The sequence below is a fragment of the Dufourea novaeangliae genome, unplaced genomic scaffold (genome assembly GCF_001272555.1).
Source record: "Dufourea novaeangliae isolate 0120121106 unplaced genomic scaffold, ASM127255v1 scaffold141, whole genome shotgun sequence".
Classification (NCBI taxonomy): Eukaryota; Metazoa; Arthropoda; class Insecta; order Hymenoptera; family Halictidae; genus Dufourea; species Dufourea novaeangliae.
The window spans coordinates 1,202,988-1,227,961 of NW_015374017.1; the positions used below are offsets into that span (position 1 = coordinate 1,202,988).

A 24,974-nucleotide genomic window follows, 5' to 3' on the forward strand; every position below is an offset into this window, starting at 1 on the left:
CACAACGGTTATTTTTGACACGAAAAAGTCGCACGAACAGCGCGGGATACACACGCGTTTATGCGTCCCCCCTCCCCCTGACGGTGTGTTCGGGAATAAAGAGAGACTGAGACCACGTGAGTCAGATTTTCAGTTCGGTCGATGACTAGTGGCGCTGCCGGTGCCAACGGTTCTTGGTATTGGCGCGCGACAATTTTGATAAGGAACGATACACACTACGCACTATTTTACCTGTTATACACTGTTATATACTGTAGACCAGTGTTTTTTTAACCTTCTTTATCTCATTGTACAGTTGTGTAAAGTATTGTTGAACGTCCAACAATGATATACCCGTATAATCAATTTAAAGGGGTTTTAATTTTTATATGTATACTTATTGTGCTTTGGACTTCTTTCGAGAATAAATTAATTAATCATATTTAAATATTTTCACGGTATATCTAAGGTTCTGTCACGGCAGACCAGTGTGATGCGACAAACCGGTTGAAAATCACTGGGGTAGGCTTTGGGGGAATTGGCGCGAATATTTGATTTGGGTCGTTGGGCTCTGTTTAAACGTTTTCATCGCGGAGGGGTATTTTCGGTTTTGGAATTGTGTCGCTGTATTGATATATAAACACTGTATTATCGTATAATTATTATGAATGGCACAACTTTTGCCTGAATCGAGCAATTGATGTTTATAATATAATATTCATTAAAATAAATTTCGTCAAGGCCCGCTAGTTTGATAAAGTTAGAGAAAAGGGATATGAGAAACGTTGAGTTAAACCTTAAGAGGGTTCTAATTCCGTGGATATTTTGTAAGAACTGCTCTGACAGTGGAAATGTTAATGATACGCGACTCTGCACGTGAAACTGGTGATTACATATGGCGTAGCATTTTCTTCGTTTGCGGCGGGAATGTAATAAACGCTGTTCGAATGGATACTTATGTCATTTACTTCGTGAAGGCATAATGATTTGATTAGTCGGTGGTAAAGACATATTCACAACCATTGTAATTACCTTAATTTATTATTAATAGACGTGGTGTGCAACGCAATCTGTAATGATTGTATCCTCTTGATACGCACCTGAACATTGCACGCAATCTATTTGTGTTAACCAGCCACGTGGTTTTTGCGGCATCGTCTATCTGTTAGGCGTACTAATAAGTAATTCAGTATTTTCTACCGAAGCAAGCAGTATATACCGGTTAAAAGTGAAATGACACTAATAGCATTTGCTTGGAAAAAGTACCACATGGTGTTGGTTGATGTTATGAAATACTATTAAAGTAGTCCAGGGTTATGTCTTCCTAGAATCATTAAGTGTTCATCAAAATATTCATAGATAAAAATAGAGAAGGTTACGAACCGATTTCCGTTTACGTTTTCTAAAAACACCATTGTTTTCGGATGATACAGTTCACGAAGGTTACACGTTTTAAATTGGAAAATTCGCCAGATAAGAATCGGTTTTTATCCCATAGCCTAGCTAGGCGGTTCTGAGCGCAGAAACTGCGGAAATAGAACATCGCCGGAAATATAAACGACCGTGAAATACTACTAACGCTTACAATTACCGCGGTTACGACTGATCTTTCGAATCGTTTTTAGACGTTCCCGTGCCGCAAATACGTAATGCACGTTTTACACGTAGTAATTTAATCCGCCACAAAGAGGATAGTACTCACGTGTCCCGTAGAATCTCAATGTTTCAGTTGTCACCGATACCGTATCTTCTGCCATCAAGTTTCGTTTCCGTCGACGAATTGTCACCGTCGAACTGCCATTTCAATTTGGTCGTTAACGTTGCTGCATCAACGATCGAGAATCAATAACGAGTGTCTTCGACATTCTACGAACGACAAATACAAGAGAATTTGTAAATTATGTCATGAAACACGTTTTGCATGCAAAACTATGGCACGCGGTTTTCCAACAAAATCGAAACGCTTGTTGTTTAATGACACGTTCCGGGTGATCGCTGCGACACGCACGGTGTTTGCCTAAATAGCCGGTCGAGACGCGTACATCGATAAGTCGATTTTTTACCGAGAGATGAACAGGTGCAAATTCATGAAAATACATTTCGCGCGGAAACAATTCGCGTGATTGACAAATAACACAAAATTTATCATCAACGAAGCAGATACGATCACAGACGAGATATAAGGTGACTTAACATGCAATTTAATTTTTTGTCCCATGCTTCGGCGCCGTCAGAAGCAGGACTCATTATATCGTCTTTGACACTGACACATTGTTTTTCGCTTTACCCGTTTCGCTGTTCGTATCGAGAGTCGTACATACGTAGGGGGGTTGGTCGGACGATCAAATAAAACGATATATGTACATATTTTTTCCCTGTGTTCATGGCTGAAGGCAACTCGCTCCTTTTAAATTCACTTTATTCTCGTGTAATTCTCCCCAATTATGTACAAAAATATAATGAGAATCGATAATCATTACAGAGTTCGTAACATTAGGTAGGTACATGACGATGTGTGCTCTTGACTCCTCGGCCTCTTGTGTGAACCTTGGGCTCGACACCTTTCACCCGTGGCTAAAAACAGTTTTCTGAAAGTGAAAGACGATCGATCATCGACTTGGCGTGTCCAATACACGCGTGTAGCCTCCTCTCCTTCCATTCCCGTCTACCAGAAAAAGAAAGAGGGTACGAAAATTGAAACTAGAAGGGTATCCCGACTGATCAACCCTACGACGACAGTTTCGCGTAGAACAGGATGTTTTTGTTTCTGGGTGCCGCGTCGAGGTAACGGAAAAATGGGGCCGATTCGCGGAAGGGGACCAACCGTGACCCGAATTGTTTACTATTCTAACGCCGAGTCAAACTTGCCCCCTTTTTGAAACGTGACCACCGTTCATGCAAAACCAGTGGAATGGCACTCGATACGGTGCAAAACATTCGAGGCTTCCGAGCGTAAACTTGCGTTTTCTGTCAAAGGTTAAACAATTGATCGCCATCCTGCAGTTGACTACCTTGAAGATTAAAATAAATAATCAAAAACGTATTTCTACTGACAAAGTGAAGACATTGTGGAAGAGATAAAGTATATCGTTGGAACTGCTGGAATCGATTCTCAGTCTTCGGATGTCTAATATTAAAAAATGGCGCCTCCTTCTCAGCATGGCGACTCGTATTAACACTTCGACCTTTCTCATCCATGCAGTGTGACGCAACTTTTAGTATAGAGTTAAAAATCTAGTTTTTACAATAAATTATTCAATAAGATTGGTTAGGGTTCGCACAAGATACTAAACAATGATAAATCTTGGTTCAAAGAGTTTCCATCTCGTTAGAAAAAAATGGTTTCACAAAGATCGCAACTTTTCTACCGTTTGGTGTACAGTATTTTCTCCCTTAGACACTATCACGTTGTTCGAAACATTTTTCGTTGAACATTGATTCCGTCCACTCTTTTTTTCCTGATTTCTGAAAGATCCAACACGGTTCACAGCCGGAAGCCTCGAGCCAGTAACCAACAGCAAAGGACCCGGGGCACAAGCTCTCGGTGATATTTCGTCGAAGGATCGTGTGTTCCTCTAGGTCTACTAACAGTCATTCGAAACCACGTTATGAAAAAGGTGCACGACTTGGCAGAAAAATGTGGTACTCGCGCGTGTTCACGTTTTAGAAAAATACGAAAGTTGTACATCGAGAGAAGCAGCCTTTGTGTGTACCACCGCCGGTCAGAATCGAAAGGAACACGGAGAAAAAAACGGTTTAGTCGACCGCCATGGGCTCGCGCAATAGTGGCGGGTTGTATCGACTTGGTACGATAAGAAAACGGCACGAAACATTACGAAATTCCGCTAGAATCTTCTATACGTGTCCCGGCGTCGACGTGGCTTATTGTCCCTCCATTGACAGACACGCGGTGTGTGTGTGTGGGATCGACAGAATTCATATTGTTCTGTGACTGTTTTCTTCTTCTTCTTCTTCTTCTTCTTCTCCTCCTCCTTTCGTCGAAACGTAACTTAGTAGTTCTTTGCAAGACTTTAACAGGTGCGAAATTGCTTTTGTCTCCAACGCCTACGGTATTCGATACAAACACGTCGGTAGTTTACAAGAGTGCACCGTAATCGAATGTACAGCGGAGAACCTCCATTATCCGATTATGTACACTTTCGCCGTTCGAATAAGTTCTATCCACCCGAAACTGGATGATCCTATATACGTTACGTCGTGGGTCTCTCATTCGAATGTTCCACGACCTCACCAAGGATTCATCATCATCTCTGACGCGTGTAGGTAATTTTTCCTAAGAACAGTATACACCCTCGGTACACACGTTTTCATACGCATACGTACACACACACACACACACACATACACACAACACGATGGCGTTAAAGCGAAAACGCGTGGCGGCGCCTGACTACAAACAACAGAACGCGAGGTAATTCGATAGCTGGAATTCTGGTCCGTGTACTATTTTTATGTCAGCAGTATTGTGGTATCGGAAAAGCTGCGTTCGTATATTAGCATTAAGAGTACCTTTATTTTGTAAAAAAAAAAATTAAATCTTCGAAGCATCGGTGGCACTAGGGTCCAGATACAAAAGAAAAAGGAAGAAATGTATATCGAAATGCTTGGCGGCTCGATGTTCGAACGAGCTTCGGTGTATTCCCTTATCCGAACCGTTATGGCTGGCCCTACTGGTGGTTCGGTGGTATCAAAATACTGTCGTAGAAACCGATTGGTGGGGAAAAGCGCGTCTTTTCCACCGAAAAAAAAAAATAGAGAAGCTACAAAGGGACGAGAACAATTTTAATTATCACACCACGCTAACACGGCTACACCGCCGTCGACTTCGCCCGTCACTTTGGGAATATGCCCAGAAATTTCTCGCGTGAACGGAAGGGATAAGGGAATAACAGTTTGAGCGGGTAAGACTCATTTGCTTCGAAGATAGAAAAAAAAAAAAAAAAGAAATTATTCGCTAAATTGTAAACTCGACGATCAATTCCTGTACAGTTTTCTGGACGTGGCGGACAAGGAGAAAAAAGGGGGCTTCGTCCTTGTGCCCCGTCCGGCGATGCGAGAAAAAGAAATAGAAATGCAACGTTTGTTAAAAGCTAGCGTATCAGAAGAAAAAACGTTCGTTCCACGTGGAACCTCTCCCCTCTTGTAGATCCGAGACTAATAATATTTGCACCTGCACGCTCATTTTTACGTCTATAGTAACAGTCTTGTCGACGTTTTTTTTTTTTTATTTTCTCCCGTATGTTTCTTTTCTCCGTCTTTTATTATAAATCGCTTTTTTTTTCTTCTTCTTTTCCTCGTCAAATATTTCTCTAATACGTTATTTAAAACTTGGCATAATAAATTTTTTTTGTTTGTTTACATACGAATACTTTCACCAAGAAAGCACGTCTTTGACACCTATTATATCAAACCGCAACGTTCCTCGTTTAGTTTTCTTTTATTACGCGCGATCGATCTATTTTCCCGTTTGTAAAAATATACAATCATCGAATTTTTCGCAGGATCGAATTGTTCTCCGTCGCGCAGCGCGCGTGTGTGTTTTGCTTCTCTTCATTTCTGTTTTTTCATTCTTCGCCCACGGTGTGTTTTCTTCGCGTTCGGATTTCGTTTCTTCCTCTTTTTGTTTATACATCGTTTTTTCGGTCACAAATAAAAATTCTTCGATCGGTCCTCTCGCTCAAACAGGATAGTATACAAAAAAAGTTCCCGTAAACCTTAACAAGAAGATCCACGCTGTACGATTTTCATTTTCTCGCGGTTGAACGTTTCTTTCCTTTTCCTCTAATGCATTTTGTAAACACGTGTCGTACGTACAGAATTACACGCGGAACGATTCCGCATTCGACTTCACTTCCGGTGGTTCACCCGATCCGGTACGAAAACGGCACAAACAACAGACAAATTTGTTACTTTTTTTTATCTTTTTTCTTCGTCAAAGAGAATTTCGAGTGCTTTTTCGGAAGCTTGATTCCGCCCCGCTATTCGAATAGAGATAAAAGGGGAAGTGGGAGAGAGAGCTTGCGACGTCGCAGAGATTTGACTAACGAAAACACAAGTATACAATATGCGTGACTTCTCGAGCCGTAAAAAAGCTAATTCGCGAAGGGTACACGTCCTTGTTGCCGCGACTACATTCAACTATTGCGCGACTTTACTTAAGGGAAGGAGGGGGGGGGGGGCAAGGGGCGAAACCAAGCTTCAAGAGAAAGGAGCCGCACGGTGCAATCTCCTCTTCCCTCTAATCGACGGACGCTTATTTTCTACGACGAACACCAAAGCTTTCTGAACACAATCAGGGCAATAGAGAGACAGAGTCGGACAACGATAAGGGAACACGGTTACATATAGAGGTCTGCGGGTATCCAAAAGGTTCTCTGATCTCGAAAGCCATCTCCCCAAAAAGTGTCTCCGTGGAGAACACTCTTCTTACGGTGGACATACATAACAACAAGTAGATAATATAAAGTTGACGCGTTTCTTACATTCCAGTATATAATAAATTATTATTACATTACTCATGATTTGTAACGTTTTCCCGCCCCCTACTCCCCAAGGTTTGAACAATCGAATGTCGTAGACGCAACGCCAGATTAGTGGTACGGTACCGCGAAACCCCGACGGATGCACGTGTACTCGGTCCGAGGAAATAAAAGAAATCTTTCGTTTCGGATATCCTCCGTTTCCATTCGAAACCCTCTGTCGGGTCCGACGATCCGGAAACGTTTAGCTACCCGCACACCCCTAAAGAAACATTCGGAGATCGATCCTGTTCTCCGGTGCGTCCCGTACGAAAATGGCCTCGTCACAAATCACGACAGAACCTCCGACAAAACGATCTCCACGCGAGAATACCCCCGCGATCCGCAAGTATATCCACAAACACAATAGCGGCGTAGAGAAAACAGAGAAAGAGAGAGAAAAAGAGAGAGGATCGTTATCCGGTTCCACAACGAGGGGATCCGGTTCTTGACCATTACTAAAATTTACTGATCTCGTGGTGTGTGTGTGTGTGCGCGTTTTAATCTTGTCCGCCTGGTTGTTGCTCCGGCTCTCCGTCTCGCGTTTCTCCGTCGTTCTTCGTCATCGTCGGTCGTGATCCGGGGCCCGACGACGCGGCGTCTGGCCCAGGAAGAAAATCGCCGTAACTCCGGGAGGCCGTCTGTAAACGTGGTCGTCCGCAAGCCCGTTGCGGACCAGTAAATGCGATTTTATGTGGTGTACATGACACACGTGTACACGCGGCAATCAATATACAAGAAGTGTGCAACGGACACGAGCCCCTTATCCCGCGGGTGACGATTGATTAATTTATCGATAATTAGAGTTCTTACGTGTAACAACCCCCCCCCCCACACCCACCAGCGCCCCACCCTTCCACTCCCATACGGATATGAGAGGCGACGATCGCTCTCGGTGGACAGCAGATAGTATACAAAATGAAACGTATATGTGAGTGTTCCTCGAAGAAGCGTTAGCCGGTTATCGAACGCATGCTGCGACTTGGTTCTCTCGTCGACAACGACGACGACGACGACAATGAACGCGCGCTTGAACAACACAACAACAGCAGACACTGGCATGGTGGCGGCAAACGGCCATTTTCTTGTCCCTCCTCGCGTCGACCACGCCCCCTCGCGGGCATTCGAGAAGCTCCGCGACGTGAGCGCCAGTCGTGCCCCCCTGGCGGAGCAATCAAGAAGCTGAATGACGCGAGCGCCGCCACCGTCGCGTCAGGATCGTCGTCGTCGCAGCCGTCGAGCGTCGTCGCCGAGAGTTCGAACCGTGTAACGGATTTAAATATGTATCGTGCTGCAATCGATTCGGTGTTGTCCCGAGCTTCTCTGCAGCGACCATACGCGAACTGTCCTAAGCGAGCTTCTTCTCCGTGTTGTTGTTCGCCACGTAACCGTTGTTGGTTCCGTTGCTGTAACAGCTGTTGTACTCCTTGTTGTAGATCGTCGCGTACGACGAGACACCGTTCTGCCGCGGTTTCGAGTCCTCGAGCACGGGCATGCATAGACCACCGCCGCCGGTGGAGCCGTTCTGCGAGCTGTGCCTCGACGATTTCCTCTTCGATTTGTCCACGTATTTCGCTTTGTAGAAGTCCGAGAACAGACCGAGGAAGAGCACGCCGTGCAGACCGATCCAGATCATGAAGCCACGCGGATAGTTGCACTCCGTGAACAGCAGCTGGAACTGGTGACTCATGATCATCACGAATTGCACCTGAAACAGAACGGGAAACCAGTATCGATTAAATAGAACGGTGAACGTGGTCTCTCAGCGGGCCGGAAATGGAAAGTCAAAGGGGAACCACCCCACCTGTTTCACCCCTTGGCGTGTATTCGACCGATTAACGACCACTCCCTACGAGGTTTTATTTGGTTAGGATTGGAAATGTTAGACGGCAACCTTGATAACGATCACCTAGTGCAATATGACATTCACTTGGATACGAGTCATGTAAACAGGGTGCAATGAAAATGTAGCATGTTCCTGAAATGGGACACTCGTGAGACGATTTGTTACGAGTTTTTCCTTAGCAAAAATGTTATCCGAGGCTTTGTTAACGAGATATTAATGAAAAACCCCGACCAATCAGAGCGCGAGCCGAGTAACCGCGGTAGCGTTGGGTACGCACTGCGATTGGTAACCAATGTTACCGCGGGAACTCGGCTCGAGCTCCGATTGGTCGGGGTTTTTCGCTAATATCTCGTTAACAAAGCCTCGGATAACATTTTTGCTGAGGAAAAACTTGTTCCAAATTGCCTCACGAGTGTCCCATTCCAGGGACCGGCAACATTTTTGTTAGACCCTGTATAATTTGATCAGTTTGAGAGGATCTGTAGTTGGAACTTTGTTTCCCGCCGTGAGTTTTTATAAGTTACCTTCGTAATCTAGTGCGCACAGTATTCCCCCTTTTTATAATCATACTGATCGAGCCTGGTAACACGATTACAGAGTAGTGGCCCCTTCTAGTAAGTGCTTTATTAGCTGACGGCGCAGTTCTGTCTTGTTTGTTCCAACTCGTACGACACAGAGGGGATAGTGATGTAGTAGTAGTATTAGTAAGTAGTATTAGTATGTAGGATTAGTAAGCTATCAAAGTTAATATTTTACACTAAGAATATTGTTCAATGTAATTTCAGTTTTTTTTTAACTATCAATCTTCTCAATGTCTACAGTGTACATTAATTCGTGGAATAAACCCAAATAGCAATGACGCCTTGAAGTCGGCTCAAACACGCCTTAGACCTAAAATAGTCGTAAAATGGGCGTCTTCAAGGCGTCATGTGCTGTCTGGGATGTACGACTCGAAACGCCCTACGCATTGTTTATTTTTACACTCAAGTTCTGTAAACATATTCCTTTTTCTGAATTACACTCGGTGAATAAAATTTGACAACGGTCGAGTGAAACTTACCATTTGCAAAGTAGTCAGGTACTTCTTCCACCAGATGTACTTCTGATATTGAGGGCCCATCGCAGCCACCATATAGTAGAAGTACATTATTATGTGAACAAAAGTGTTCAAGAGGGCGAAGAAAGTGCTATGGCCACCTGGCGCGAACTTCATCCCCATCCACACGGAGAACGGCATTATCCCGTGGTGGATCACGTGAAGAGTCGACACGTGCTGATTCTTCTTCCTCAGGATGAAAAAGAGCTGGAAAAGCGCACACACGTAATTAACCTCGATGCATTTGTAATCAGCATTTACAAAATATGTAATTATTCATTTATTCAAATACAAGATTGGTAATTATTCAATTATCAGAATTGTAATTATAGTAAATTTGAACGTATATTGAGATATAAATATTTTTTTTTTTTTTTTTTGAGATAAAATATAAATATTTGTGAGGGAAATAAATTACAAACAACGATCTAAAGAATCTTAGTGTCCTATCAGGCACGGATGATCAAGAAGTAAGAACAGCATGACAATTCCAGTATTATTTCAATAGCTGAATCTTTTGTTTCCATCTAAGTGGAACTACCAATGACAAAATTAATATCCTGTTTGTGTAAAATTTTGCGAAAAAATTACTCAGTAAATTCCGAATTTTCACGATCATTCATAGTCCAGTGTTCAATGTCTACAAAGGATAAGACTTAAATTTGTGCGTCTCAAGCGATGACTGTCAGAATCGATCAGGTTACAAAACCACGATAGCAATAATGGAACTGAACCTCGTAACACGGTTAACAAGAATGCCGAATACGGCAGAACAAGAATGCCGTTTGACCTCGCATTACCGGTTCCCACGAAAACGAATTCAAAGCTTGCAATTGTATGCAAACACAATTTTTATTCACTCGGTTACATAAATTGGACCTTGGAAACCCCCAGCGATACATTTTGTAAGTACGTAAATTTTCTGGCAGTTTCCTTCCCGATGCTCTATCGTTTCATCCAGGATAACAGGAACAAAGTTGCTAACCCCGTAAGAATGTCCATTTTCATATTACAGAATTAAATGGTAATAGAAATGTAAACTGAAATAGAAATTAAATTTTTCTATTCACAATCTTTCTCCCCCTGTACTCCACCGTACCATCGGTTCCCTAACCCTTCTATTAACAAGCACAAAGTTGCTACTCCCCGGACAAGAGTCCCGATTTTGCGCATCACTTAAAAGCCCCCCCACCCCCTGAAACGAAACAAAAGACCGCCCACGTAGGTTCCATCATCGGACCAGGGGATGGGATACAGCGAAACGATCGATCGAACGCATCGATAGGATATACTCACGGTATCGAAGAACTCCGTGAACTTGCTGATGTAATACCACCAACACGTCTCCGCCATTCTGAGCGCCATGGGGCTGTTCGAGTAGTCGACCGGCTGGCACCGGAAGCTGTATCCTTTCGCCCAGCCACTCATCAAGTACTGAAACAAGAAAACGGGCGGAAAGTGAGGACAATAAAAGGGCTTGCATTCAACTGGCGGGCCGACGACGACAATCACCGTTATAGACCCCCCACCCCCCTCGATCAGGCCACCCCCCTCGCGCTTTTCACGGAGAAACTCTGTCTCCCGCTACGCTTTGTTCGATCAAGAAGCCAGGAAAGCTGCAGGAGGTGAGGAGAAGGGTGGGTGGTCTGTAGGACAGGGGTGGTGCGGTGGTTTCGAAGGGTAGAAGGGGTGGTCCGGAGGGGAAACAAAAGGTAGTCCTACTCCGGGTGCGGGTTGCTGTCGGGAGAGACGACGACTCTGTCGGCTGTATTTAAAATTCTGAAAGCTCGCACGCTCCTTCGAGAACGGCGACGAAACAATGGGTCTGTTTGTCTCGCGTTTTTTTTTTTTCGCGTAGTTTCCGCCCGGGAACCAGGCCACGGGTGTTCCCCGCGCCTGCGACCCCGAAAAGGAAAACTGGGATCGATCCTGAAGTGCGTTGCAACTGTGGATCACGGTTTCATTGCGAATCTACTCGAAGAACGCTGGAAAATCGTCACGTACCAGATCGCTTTCACTTGGAACTTTTGGGGGAGGTTAAAGGGTCATGCTCAGTCGGTAGATCGAGGGAAACGTTATTCTTTGGAACTTTTCTCACAAAAACTGTAACACCTTTTTCCACAATCTTTTTTTTTTTTTTTTATTTGAAAGAATGTACTTTAAAGTATCTCTTTGAATTTTGGCATTACAAAATATTTATTTAGGACGAAGTTATCAGCGATTACCCCGGAGGTCCTGTTTATAACGGGGGTTTATGGTGACTATGATATCTTGGAAGTGGATTATCTGAATTGAAAAATTCTAAAAAATTTAGCGAATGTATTAAGTTATCCGGATTAACCGATACCGGTCGCGTTCGAAAACGAGACCGCGGAGCGTGGCACGGAAGCGAAAACTCGGCGAGGTCGAGGCGTCGCGATAATTGGTTAACAAGTGTAAGTGGAACCGAGATTATGTTCGCGAACCGGGTACGAGGCGACCGAGCCAAGGTTGCACGCAAGAAGACTTTTCCTGCGTATTTATCGACGAACAAGCGTGGAGAGCTTCGTCCCGATGTAGATACTACAGGTTTTGCACTCCAAATTCACCATTTTTCAAATAAAAGTCAACCTTTTGCAAATCAAAGTCAACTTTTTGCGAATCAAATTCAACCGTTTGCAATTTCCGAAATAAAATGTAATAAAGAGAAATTTTCAAGAAAATAATTTAATTGATTTTTTTGAAAATTTCTTCCTACTGATATATGGCCACCTAAAAACGACACAAAATTTATGTAAACTTTTTTTCGATATCTTTTGAAACTTGCGAGTTACAAACGAATAAGTAAAGGGGATGCATCGGATAAAAAGGGTGGTTTCTCCCTTAAAGTCTAAAAGTGGCTCCCAACAAAATACGGCAAAACTCTTAGGTTCGTTCCATGTTTCAAATGCCAGAATTGCGGCCAGAACTGAGAAAGTTCGATGAAAACTGCAGTAAAAAAATCCTTGGGACCATTCATTTTGAAAAGATTTTTCTTCTCCTTTTTTATCTGTAATCTTAACTGAAAGTTAGTAATATCCGATACTTAACACAGCCGAAGTTTTGACACGTCAGAATATTTAAACTACACCTTGACAATGCTTGAATTCCAGGAATTCGAATAATACTTGAACCGAGCACGAGAGGTGAATCTGACTTCTGAAGAGTAGGAAAAACAATGATTAGTGGGTATCGATCTAGAAACCGAATGCAGTGTTTTTTTTCCCGTTTCCTGATCGTACGCTATGACGAATAAGCTACCAGTTTTGATCCCAATTTGTATAATCTCAGCCAAGATGACTGTATCTTTTACACGAACAACACTTGTCTTGTTCATTATAATAACAACAAAGGCACCCGTCTGACCTCAAACTTCCAATCGATTCAATCGTTAACTGGGTAAAAAATTCGTATTTAAATGAAATGTTCCGCGACCGAACGAGATCTACTCGTGCGTGACACAATAATGATACATTCGTAAATCATATGGTGCGCGTTACACTTTATGTTGTTTTTTTTTTTCTCTCTTTGTTCTACGCCCGTGACTATGGAAATGCGCCGCGTAAGAACATTCAGAAGAACTTGATCCTCTTGCGTAATTCCGGAAGAACTTATGCAGGAAAGATGACGCGAGGACTCTGGGGCGTATTAGAATATGAAATTGCATCTTCCGCGCGTTTTCTCGTTACCCCCCCTTTCTTGGTCATCTCTCGCCAACGTACCCGTTCGTTGCTGTCGCTTCTAAATACGTACACTGACGTGCAAATTTGGTTCCTGCTACGGGAAAAAGCAGCGTAGGTGAAGGGCCTCCTACCACTTGGTAAATTTATTTCAAATACTGAAATAAATGTTAAATCGAATGTTAATTTGGCATAAATTTCAGTAATTCCCGATACCAAGTGGTTGAAGGCCCTTCCCCTACCCCACTTTTTCCCCTAACGGAAGCCGAGGGTGCATAGTGGAGAACATATTTTTACGTTCCGAGTACGTTCTATATCTCAGGAAACTACTGCAATAATTTTTATATTTTTGAAAGAAATTTTAGGGATCCCCTACCACTTATAGAAAATTGGGGTTTTGAACGAGAAAACGGTATTACATGATGAAGTTCTTTTTCTTTTTAAAAATGAACATGGTTACTTATCGATACATGAAGTTAACAAGGTACTTCTAAAAGAAATAGTCAATTAATAAAATTTTAGCAGTCTTAAACACGAGCAATACGTAAATTCTACGTAGGTTCGTAATCTAGGGTTAACCAGGCAACGGTGGGGGTTGGGTGGCCAACATTTTGTCTCCGAGGCGCACCGATTCGACGTGACCATTTTTTTCGTAGAGTCATATGGGGCCGAAACGAGCAGTTACACGCGGACGAACGTTGTCACATGCTTTGAATAAGTTACGGCCACGTGAGCCAGCTGTTGGTCGTGTCTATTGAAAAATTCTATGCATCCGTGAGCGAGTCACGTCTGCCGGGGAATTCTCAGCGTTAGATATCCTCCCCCCCTTTTTTTTTCCACCTTCAACTACTCCAACTACCCTGACTCTCGGCCGAATTAAAGGATTAATTAAAACTTAGAAGTTACTTTTTCGCCCCCTCCTTCTCCACTTTCTGGCCCGTTAACGCTTAAAGAGTAACGCGAATCGCTAATTGCTCGGTTTGTTTGTCGGATAATTTCGGCTTCAAGTTGGAACCAAACTGGGATGGAAGATGGTGAGATGGAAGGTGGTAAAATGGTAAAATAGTGAAATGGTAAAAAGTTAAAATGGTACGACGGTAAAATGATAAAATAGTGATATGGTAAAATGGTAAAATAGTAAGGTGGTAAGATAGAATATGGTAAAATGGTAAAATAGTAAGGTGGTAAGATAGAAAATGGTAAGATGTAAGATGGTCAGATGGTCAGATGGTCAAATGGTTAGATAATTAGGTAGAAACAAAAATAACCTCTGTTTTAGCCCTGAGTGGAAATTGATGGAAACAACGCGGAGGATCGATGCCTGATTGACGATAACACGTGAAGAAAAAGGGAGTGGCACGGTTGGGAAAATTCTAATCAACATCGATAAGCCTCGCGAAAATCGGTCTGGCGTGCGTACAGCTTCTAAAGGAGTATTCACATCGCGCGTCCTTGACACACTACCCCGCACGCTCCCTCGAGCGTATTCTCGTTACCGGACACTGCCCACGCGACTGTACCCCGGGCTTTTCCAGCCGTTCGAAGCGGTCAAGTTTAATGAAACTTCATGTCGAGCATCAAGGGGAGATTCGATGTCTATCGCGAGGGTACCACACGGATAACGCGATCGACTGCAAAATTTCGGCCGAGTTTTTCGATGCTTCGAATCGCTCCGGCACTTCGCGGAGAGAATCAGGTCACTGTGGAAGTAGAAAAATGAAAGTGAAAAAAATCAAACAACAACAGTTTCGAAATACTACTTCGCTGATATTAACATACAAGGTTCAGAATAAATATAACACTGTATCTGGGTAAATATTAACGATAAAGTACTTTTTGACAGTGAAGTCGTAAAGAAAATCGTTTGGCAAGGGATTAATGACAGTGCAAATTATATTAGAATAAGAATAACTTCAATAATGAATGCCGTTATTGTTTCCCAATAGGTAAAAGACGTTTGAACCACATCGTGCGGAAATTAAAATGTAACAATGATTGCGCCTGTGTTTCCGAGATACGCGTCGCTCGGAATCGTCACGGTGTCATAAAAAAAAAAATTACGTCCTTGTTCATTACGGTACTCCCCCCGTGCTGAAACGAAACGGTCGACCTGGACCTTCGCGGCGTACTAATGGCTCTTCCTTCCCATCGATCCGAAAAAACTCGCGTTCATACCTACCGAGCTCCTTAGATCGTTCGTCCCCAACAGAGACCATTATCGAAGAATTATAGTAAATGATTTCTTACAGATTTCTAAAATTGTCCCCTTAAAAAAAAAAAAGTAAAGCTTATAGCATTCGCTCCTAACACACATCAATCTTCGTCCATTTACTGTGACGTACTTTGGATAATATTCTCGTAACGAATCCTCGAGTAGTGCCACGATTAGAGCGTTATCGTTCCTCGATATATTTCCTCCGAACAATCGATTTACTGGTCAATTAATGTTTCACGCGTAACTGTCACATGTAACCGATAACGAATTCCTCCCCTCTACTTTCGTCACTTTAATAGTTATTTACTAGACGGCGAATCGTAATACAAAACAGAATTTTATAAACCTAATTCCTAAAGACAAGAGAAAAACTAAACAAAATTTTTTGTCCTCTTTAAATATCTCAATACTAGACTCTGGATTACTTAGAAAATACAATAAAAGAAAACTTTTCAAGCCCTTTGATATTATCTATGTGTTACACCATTTTAATCTTTCGACATTACTCCACAGGAAATTGTTAATTTTCATAACCGCAGTCTACTTGTTAAGTTCAAAGTAAAATAGAAAAACTCGTTGTATCCGATGATTTTTTGCCTGTTTTATTGTCTCACATAGCCCCGCAGCCTACAGACACATGAAATCTGCAATCTAACCGTAATAAAGTGATTACGATGACCAGTAATCCATTGATATACGACTTTGATCGACGTCATGGTGTGTGTTTACAGATATTCGAATGCATATCAGGGGAATCGACGTGAATGCAATAACTGTCGTTGAAAAAATTCGTTGGTTAAAATCCATTCCGATTATCGATATCACGAGTCGTTCCGTGTACGTACATGACCGCAGACCACGTCGAATTATCGTCGTGCACGGGGGCCACTTTATCAATCTGTGCAAAGTGAGTTCATGCCACAAATCGAGCAACGAAAACGTATTTATACGCTGGCGATTAATCGTCTACGTGTACACGACAAGGTTATCGAGATCGGGCGTCATTACTGACTCATTATTCGGCAGATAATTCCGGTCGTTGATTACACTTCTGTCACGTGTCGCGGAAGAAGCCTCTCGCGGAGCCATCGAATTCTTCGATATATGTAATCGTTCACGTGTTAGCTGATTTGAAATTTTTTAAATCTGCACGCTTCCGCTGGTTCGTTTCTACAGAAATCGATGCGACAGCAGAGAATTTTTATTACTTCCACATTAAAACGGACCATATTTTTCATTATTTCGAGGAAAATGCAGTTGGCTTGACAACACTAGTTTATACATTAGAATAACATTAAGAATAAATAAGGACGTGGAAAAAATTAAATTTCTTTTCATTGAAGACAAATACGTAATTCGCTAAGAAACAGAAAGAAATAGGGAAAAGTTGAAAATAGACACTCCCACTCTATCGCCCATAACTTCCTTATTTGTCCATGGATTTTGCTCAGGTTGGGCTTGTTTTCTTCGTAAAGGTGCGTACTCTATGTAAAAAATAAGTAACTGGACGTCACGTAATAATTTCTCATTTTTTGTGACTAAATAAAAAGTGCTTAACTTCGCAGTATCGACTAAAGTTCCATAAAGCTTGTGTTAAAAAGACATTTTCACAACGTTGTTTTTTTTTTTCAATAATTTTATCTTTGGCCTTGCGATTGTTTTAGTAGTAATCGAAAATTAAAGCATTTAAGATAAGTTCTGTTAAATTTTCAACTTATACTTATTAAAAACTTGCGGAAGTCACCTTGAGTCGTTTATTTCTTTGTTCGTCGCACTGAAACTAGAATAAAATATAGCCTACCTGGGCTTCACTTAATAAATGTCGCCATTTCTGTGGAGGTGTCTAATTTCGCAAGTTCTTTAGATCTCGTCTATAATGTAACTAAGGTCGATGTCCCTTTTTCTAATCATGTAAGAGTTCTGCTACCGCAGACATTGATTTTTATTATTTATTTATCTAACAATCGACAAAAATTATTAGAGTTATTAGATATAAAATCTAAACCTCCCTTTATAATTAAACGAAAATAAAAATATTTTTAAAAACATTTCAACTGAATAATAGTTCAATTTAACACGAGGTATAAAATGTCGCTATTTCTGTTCAGCGAAAATGAAAATGCTCGCATTTCTGCACACGAGCGTACCTCTATTTCTGCTCGGCGAAAATGGAAGTACCAAAACAAAACTTTGGCGAACAATATTAAATATTCCGTTGGTTGTCTTCAGTAAAAATGCAACGTTCCGTGTAACTCACGATTGGACACACTTATTAAATATATTTCTATTAAAATGCTACCATCTATTGAACAGCAGGCTGTAGCATTTTGTACGTAAATACTGAACCAATTTAAATAAATTATTATATAACCAATTTATTATTTACCTTTTAAATTAAATAAAAAATATACGTAGGTATTGAGTAGAAATCGGAACGTGATTAGTAGACTGCGGATTTTATGCATTTACAGCCTATAGGGCAACGTGAAACACAATAAAAGACAAAACTTGCATTCGATCCAACGAGTTTTTTTATTTTATTTCCAACTCAATAGGGCACTTAAAAGAAAAACTAAATTCCTACATTTGCTCCTGCCTTTACAAATTACTTTAAAAAATTTTATTTCCCATAAAAATCTGCAGTCTAGTGATTAAAAATAGGGACATTGATCTTAATACCACGGTGACCAACGAAGAACGCTGTGCACCCTCGAAACGAGGGGCGAAATTTTTCGGCAGCCGTTGTCGGATAAAAGACGGTGCTCCGGCGCCGGTTATCGATCCTACATAGCAGTAACCAACCGAGACGGACGAAGTGTATGTGTGTCGTGCTGCGTTTGCAAATTTCATTTGAATTCTATTAGACTCGTTTACATGGGCAAACAGAAACCCAGAATGTCGGAAACGTCGCCTGGAGCCGCGTCTGCCATCGTTCATAAATAAGTCCCAGGGGGAGGGGATTCATTATTGTAGACGAAGAGAGAGTGAGGACGGGAAGACGATTTACGGCTCTGCATTAACGCAACGGGGGACCTTGTGCTCGATCGAACGCGAAAATATTTATCAAAACAGAATCGTCGAATCACGCTATGAGAGCACACACGTCTTGTATCATCTTAACACTAGAACTACCAAGCAAGTCAAAATGACCTGTCAATACACTCTTACAACGACGATTAAAAAGTTATGACAATAGATTTTCACAGATATTTTGCACCTCTTATTACGATATGAAAGTGAAGAAATTAGTCAATTTCTAAATTTCTAAATTTCTAAATTTTTAAAAGTTTTTCACGTTTATCCACCGATCGAAGCAAATATGCGTTCATCGTCGGTAGTTCTGGTGTTAATATTCAGGCGTTTCTACCGATCGCCTCGTGATTTAGAATGCAAGAAAATTTCAATGTTCCATGGTTTTATATTCGACAGCAGTTTCGAAAATCGCGATCGATCACAGGGGAAATGAAGAAACGCTTGCTAAAATTTAGGAAAACCATCAACACCAGTACCAGCTTTTCCTTTTTTTATTTTGTTATTTAATTATATAAATGTTTAGGAACCGGGGACTTCTACCGAAACGTAAAATACATAGTTTTACGAGAAAAAAAAAGTCTATTTTTGTATACATAATAAGAAATTGTAAAGAGGTTATATAATAAAAATTATAAAGGGGTTAATTTGATTCTTTTCTGGTAAGATCTCGTCCATATCTGTTGTTCGTGATCTCTGACGTAATTTTCAATGTTTATCTTTACTGTCGGTAATTAGTGTTACTACACGTACAGCTGTTTTTTACCGATTTTCTATTACTATGGACCTCACACGACGTGTAATTTATGTAATATTTATGATTTGTATAATTATATACCTTAACAGCTAATTTCTAGGACGATCTACAGAGCTTTCTTTTTTGTCCTTTAAGAGAAAAAAATGTACAACATTTGTTTACGGCTCTAATCTTGTTGGAACAAAAGTCTGTAATTAAATGTATAATCTGACCGTTTATTACACAGGGTTATTATGCATTACATAAACTGTCTGATTTTCATTTATGCACGTAAGCAATGTTATTCGTCGGGGCTATGTACAAAATGTTTTCTCGTTCTCATTTTACAATTTACTATAGAACATTTCAAATAAACAATCATGAATTTCATTCGGTTTGCTGTGCTTATCGCGAAGGTGACTGGATGTTTTGTAGGACTTGTAAAATTTTTAGTAAATTCAATCTACCAGGATTGGCGAAATATTAGATTATACCAGTAAACCGTCCTGTTTTTCTTACCGAACTCCTATCAGAATGTATTATTTTGTTATGAAACTTGAAATTTTCAAGTTGTCTCGAGTGTTACAACGAAAACCAGTCCTGTCGATCGATGATAAAAGTCTCCAAGTCCACGAATACTTTTCTACGACACTGTAAGAGAATAATGATCGGAATGACTTTACTAAAGTCGATCGATTCCAGGCTATACGACTCTGCTCTAGTAATAAGAGGCTGGACACATTCTTCCCGGTGTTCGTCGACGATTCACCGCCGTTCGCCACTTGATAAAATCCGACGACGTCACCCCGATATTTGAGGAGTGCTCTCTCGACGTCACTTCATCGCCTTCGATCGGGTCTAATATGCACTCGTCGGATGTACCGCCGACGACCACTTCCGGTTAATAGCTCAAGCCGAATTTCAACGTCTACGTGGACGAACATCGTCTAACCCTGGTTCGATTTTTCGCAACAATAAACGACGAGGATACATCCAACGTGTGCTTCTGAATATCAATCGATTTAATATTTAACAACTTGTTCGATCCGCTTGCAGAGTGTTTCTCGGTGGTTTCGAATTGTTCTTAACCCTCTATCCTGCCGTGTGACTTTGAAATCATAGTCTTTTTGGTCCAATTTAACTTTTTTTCCCGCTATGTGGTGTACGTAATGTGTTCTATAATCACCGCGAAACCATTAATTTAGGAGATATTTTAATTCAAAAATTGGCGCAGTGGTACTAGTGATACGATGTTTACCGTCATAAAGTTATGTGAAAATATCTGCTAAACTAATAGTTCCTCGGTATAAATAAATTAACAATTTTTTTACGGGGAATGACGAGCTGCATCAATCAATGCAGTAAAAAATAAATGATTCCATTAAAAAAAAAATAAAGTTGTCTTAAAATAAGTCTTACTTTCAACGGTCCATCCGCCTGTTGATCGTTAAAAAAAAAAAAAAAGAAGAACCGATCGCGATCCCGCAGGTAAATAATAATTGGACCGACGAAAAAAAAAACCGCGTAGAAAGTTACGCGACGACGGTACCTACGTGAGTACGATTCTCACGGAATAACAGTACTCGGCCGCGCACGCGACATACTAAGCGCAAACCAAATACGATCGGTATTTCATTAAATACGCACGCGCATTCCCGATCCCCGACGGGCATCGGGGCAATCGAAACGTCGCGATTCATGGGACCAGGAAATTAGTTTCGTCAAATCGCGAATCCGTCGAATATAACTATAACTATTTTTATCGTCACAATTCTTGTTATCGGAAATTTCTGTCATTTACTGTTCAATTTTCGAGGTCGAATCCCTACACAAAATGACAGGAAAATTTAATAATAAAAAAATGTTGTTTATGTTTATTTATAAATGTATTTCTTTTAAATGACAGATACCCTACTTTACTACCTGTGAGCGTGGTCAGAACGGTTTCGCAGGAAAGCGATGACCGTGGGGCGGTGAGTTTCACAGGTTCGGTATCTCGGTCGCGATCGCGAGCTTCAACGTTGTCGTCCGCGCGACAAATTCCGTTGACACCCAGGACTTACGCAACCTACGGAGAGCTGTCGTCGTCCTCGTCTTAGTCCGTCGTTGGAATCGTAGCCGGCAGGCAATAACTTTCACGAATAAAGGGACAGTCGTCGTATCGTACGCCGCCGAGGCCGGCCTATTAATTATTCTGGACGGGATCGATGATACACGTCGGAATGGGATTATTTTGTCCCCGGCCATGAGCCACGAGTTCAACGAGCCACCGTTGTCCGCGAACCACACGGCGGCGTGTTTTCTGTGTCAGGATTAGAGAAATCGTGAAACCGCACGTTTTTGGAAGGGTGAAAAGAGCAAATGTGTTGCTTCTGTGGTCAACGTGTGTCAACCCTTTTTTCTTCGTGATACAGTAAATCCTCGATGAGTGTTGCGAAGGCTACTCGACGCTGAATATTAAATATTTTATAAAATAATGAATATATGAAATAAATAATAAATAGATTTGTTTATTTTCATAAGTTTCCCCTTGCCAAAGTCGTCGGTAGTTCCAACGTTAAATCTTTCACCAGCAGTGAAGGTATTCCTCGTCTCTGATACGTTCTATATGAAAGGTAAATCTTCAGTTGCGTTTCTTCTGGTATCGCTATAATTGATCCCATTCGAACAAGACAGACAAAAGGAGCTTCACACTTCGTAGACTATTACATCAGGGTGAACGCGATACGGAAGTAAAAGGATTAAAAGAAACAGAAGGTAAAACAATAGACGTTCCATTTCGCAACAAGTACGTGGTCCTTTCTTACCGACTTTCTCGGTTTCTGGTGAAATGAGCATTCGTTTCGTAAAAACCGGTCGAATATAAGTCAAAGCAAAATATTGTCGAAGTGAAAAAACATGAGCTGATGATTGAAAGTCTGAGGTTCGACGCGTATTAAGACCTCAGCAGGCCTCAGACTCGACCAAGTGAAGACTTTTCGCGGTGAAATTAATTAAAACCGACTTTCAGTTGGGACATCTACGGCCCGGGGCGAGGTTCGAGACGTTTCCCACTGAAATTACCGAGAAGATGGCTATCCCGAGGTGTGAAAAACGATTCTGTTGTTGCTCAAACAAAGTTTACGAGTTCGTTACACCTTGTCCAACAAGTGTACTCGTGCCATACGACGTGTTCCAACATTACCAAACAGTACACATGTGGAATGTCAACATTAAGTATTCCTGACATTAATATTAACACCGGGCAAGCTGTAGTAAAGATAATATTTTGTATTTTTTTTTTTCACCGACCTTATTAACATTAACAGCGTAAGAATTGTTTATTTCAAGTTCAAGACAAAACTGATAGCATTGCTGCCACGTGACTTTCGGTGAATTTTGCCAAACGTAAAAGTAGAGAGAGAAGAATACTGCTTGGAAAATTGTATTCCCCGTGTTAGAGCCACTTCGATTAACTTTAATCGACGATCAACTAGATCAGCAGTAACCCTCGTATTCATGGAATAATATGAAATTAATTAAGCAAAAACTATGAAACAAGTTAAAACTATGTTTTCGATATTTTAATGTATCGAAACGGCCCTTAACACTAGAATTACCAAGCAAGTCAAAATGACTTGCCAATACACTCTTACAACGATGATTAAAATGTTATAACAATACATTTTCTCAGATCTCCTGTAACTTTTATTACGATACGACATTAAAGAAGTTGGTTAATTTAAAAATTTGTAAATTTTCCAAAGTTTGCCGTATTTATCGATCGATCGAAAAAATATGCGTTTATCGTTGGTAGTTCTAGTGTTAATGTTCGAAGATTAACCGATACTTAAACGATCGAAATCGAATGTCTGATAGAAAATGGACAAACCTCGTAGAAGATCCACGAGGAGAATATCGTCTGTACCAAGTTGTACACTATCAGAACCTGCCGGAGGTTGAAGGGCTTCTTGTTCTCCATTATCTTCGGTCCCAGAACCCTGCTGAAGTAAGCGTAGGACACGCATATCGCCATCGTCGGTAAGGGGCTGCTCATCATCGCCCAATGCCCCACCCTGGGATCTAGAATCAAAACGCATCGCGTTAGATCCGGTGATAAAAAACCAGTAAAGAAATCATGCGTCATCACAGCTTTCCTGTTTTCCATATATCTTGCAAACTACAGTACATACAACAAAATTGTTAAAACGAAAATTTAACAGCATTTCATCCTCTACACAACCACCCAATGAAATTCTTAAAGATTAATTAATTTTATTCAAACAACAAATTTGTACGAATTTCCTTGCACAGTTTTACAGAGCACAAAGTGCTATTAAATTTTCATTCCAATAATTTTCTTACATCTACCATAGTTTCCAGGATATAACACAAAAATAGGAAAGCCATATTGGCTGACGAGAAAGTAGCAAAAATAGAAATTGCCTGACGCATCTATCGAGGTCCCGTACAAACCAGCCAAGTTTCATAAAAATCTGAATGTTCGGGTTACCAAAGCTGTCGCACGTGGGAAGGACAAACGTGGAAGATTCGCGTGGAGGCTGATTAATATCGCGTTCAATGGAGGATCGTTAGCAGCGGCAGCGCGTGGTCGTAGAGGTTTGCGAGATTAGCGGGCCCCCCCCCCCCGAACGTTGGCCTCTATTTAGAAAGCCGTATTAAAGTCCAGGCTGGCGAGAAGTCTTTCTACCCGTCTCGACTAGCAAAACCAGCCGGCTGAGCAAATGAAAGACTCCGCTCGGAGCGATCCTCGCGAAATTTCAGCTGCCCCGCCTCGGGTTAGAGGATCCATGACTGTACCCCCACTTCATCCGCGAGTTGCCCGCTAATTAAACTTCGCTCCCCTGTCCGAGGGTGATGCCCGTTCAAACTGCGCGCGCGGTCTCATTATCGGATCCTCCTGGACGATGCGTTTAACGACCGACAACAGTAGTCCCGAATCCAAGGTAGGAGATAGGTGTCTAAAACGATCCCTTTAAGGCGTAATTTATATAAAAAATACAAATGTTCATTATTTAAATAAAAGTAAAGTAGTTTTTTTTTTTAAGATAGTCTATTTATCTTAACATTGGCTTAAATAGAGTTTAGCTACCTGATCAATTATATTTTTTATTTGCATTTCTTTGAAGGTATACCGAAGGATCATTTTATACCATATTGCAGTAATTTTAATAACTGCAATTTATCTAAAAACGAACAAGTCTTCCCTCGAGGGGCATCTCTACCTTTGTCTTCTCGTTTCAGGATCGTTTTTTTTCTCTCTCGTTTTTTTCGTGATTTTACGCATCGCCGTCACGGATAAACCTCACAGCCCGTTACTACGATTTTCCTGTGATTACGCGACGATAAAATATACCGCCTTGCCCGGTTCGCTAACCTCTTTGCGCGGTGCAATTATTTTTAGAAGAACGAGGACAAGAACACTGCGCCCTTTAACGGGAGATCGAACGGTTTAGGACACTATCGGTTGTGGCTGGATGACAACGCTGTGGAGTAGTTGTTGATCGAGTAAATAGGTGTGACATAATTAAATTTTTTTCGAAATTTTTTGACTGCCTATTTATCCCGAAAATGTTGAGAAAATCATACCAATATTACTGCCATGATGTTATAATAGTAAGATGCTACAGAAGTATTACACAAAACTCACAATTGTAAGGTGTATACTTAGTTTTAACTCTCACTGTATGTATGTGGTGATTTTTTTAGGGGAGGGATTGATGGAAGGTGTCGACTTTGGTTGCATTAACACTTTCACCAACACTTTTTAAATGACCGACTTACACCATTATTTACACATTACAGAGGGTGTTAATAAAAATGTAAGACACTTTC

At 41.3% G+C, this 24,974-nt stretch overlaps 1 protein-coding gene across 1 annotated transcript in view; it reads right to left on the bottom strand.

Moving 5' to 3' along the window:
• Nucleotides 1–5,570: 5,570 nt before the first annotated feature.
• Nucleotides 5,571–24,974, bottom strand: part of LOC107188892 (elongation of very long chain fatty acids protein AAEL008004) — a 61,260-nt gene continuing 41,856 nt past the window's right edge. Inside the window, exons 3-6 of the mRNA XM_015577276.1 lie at nucleotides 23,011–23,201; nucleotides 10,757–10,894; nucleotides 9,425–9,667; nucleotides 5,571–8,226 (exon numbers count right to left, since the gene is read on the bottom strand). Coding sequence (XP_015432762.1) covers nucleotides 7,867–8,226; nucleotides 9,425–9,667; nucleotides 10,757–10,894; nucleotides 23,011–23,201 — 932 coding nt within the window. The 3' untranslated portion in view covers nucleotides 5,571–7,866. The remainder of the gene's footprint in view (nucleotides 8,227–9,424; nucleotides 9,668–10,756; nucleotides 10,895–23,010; nucleotides 23,202–24,974) is intronic.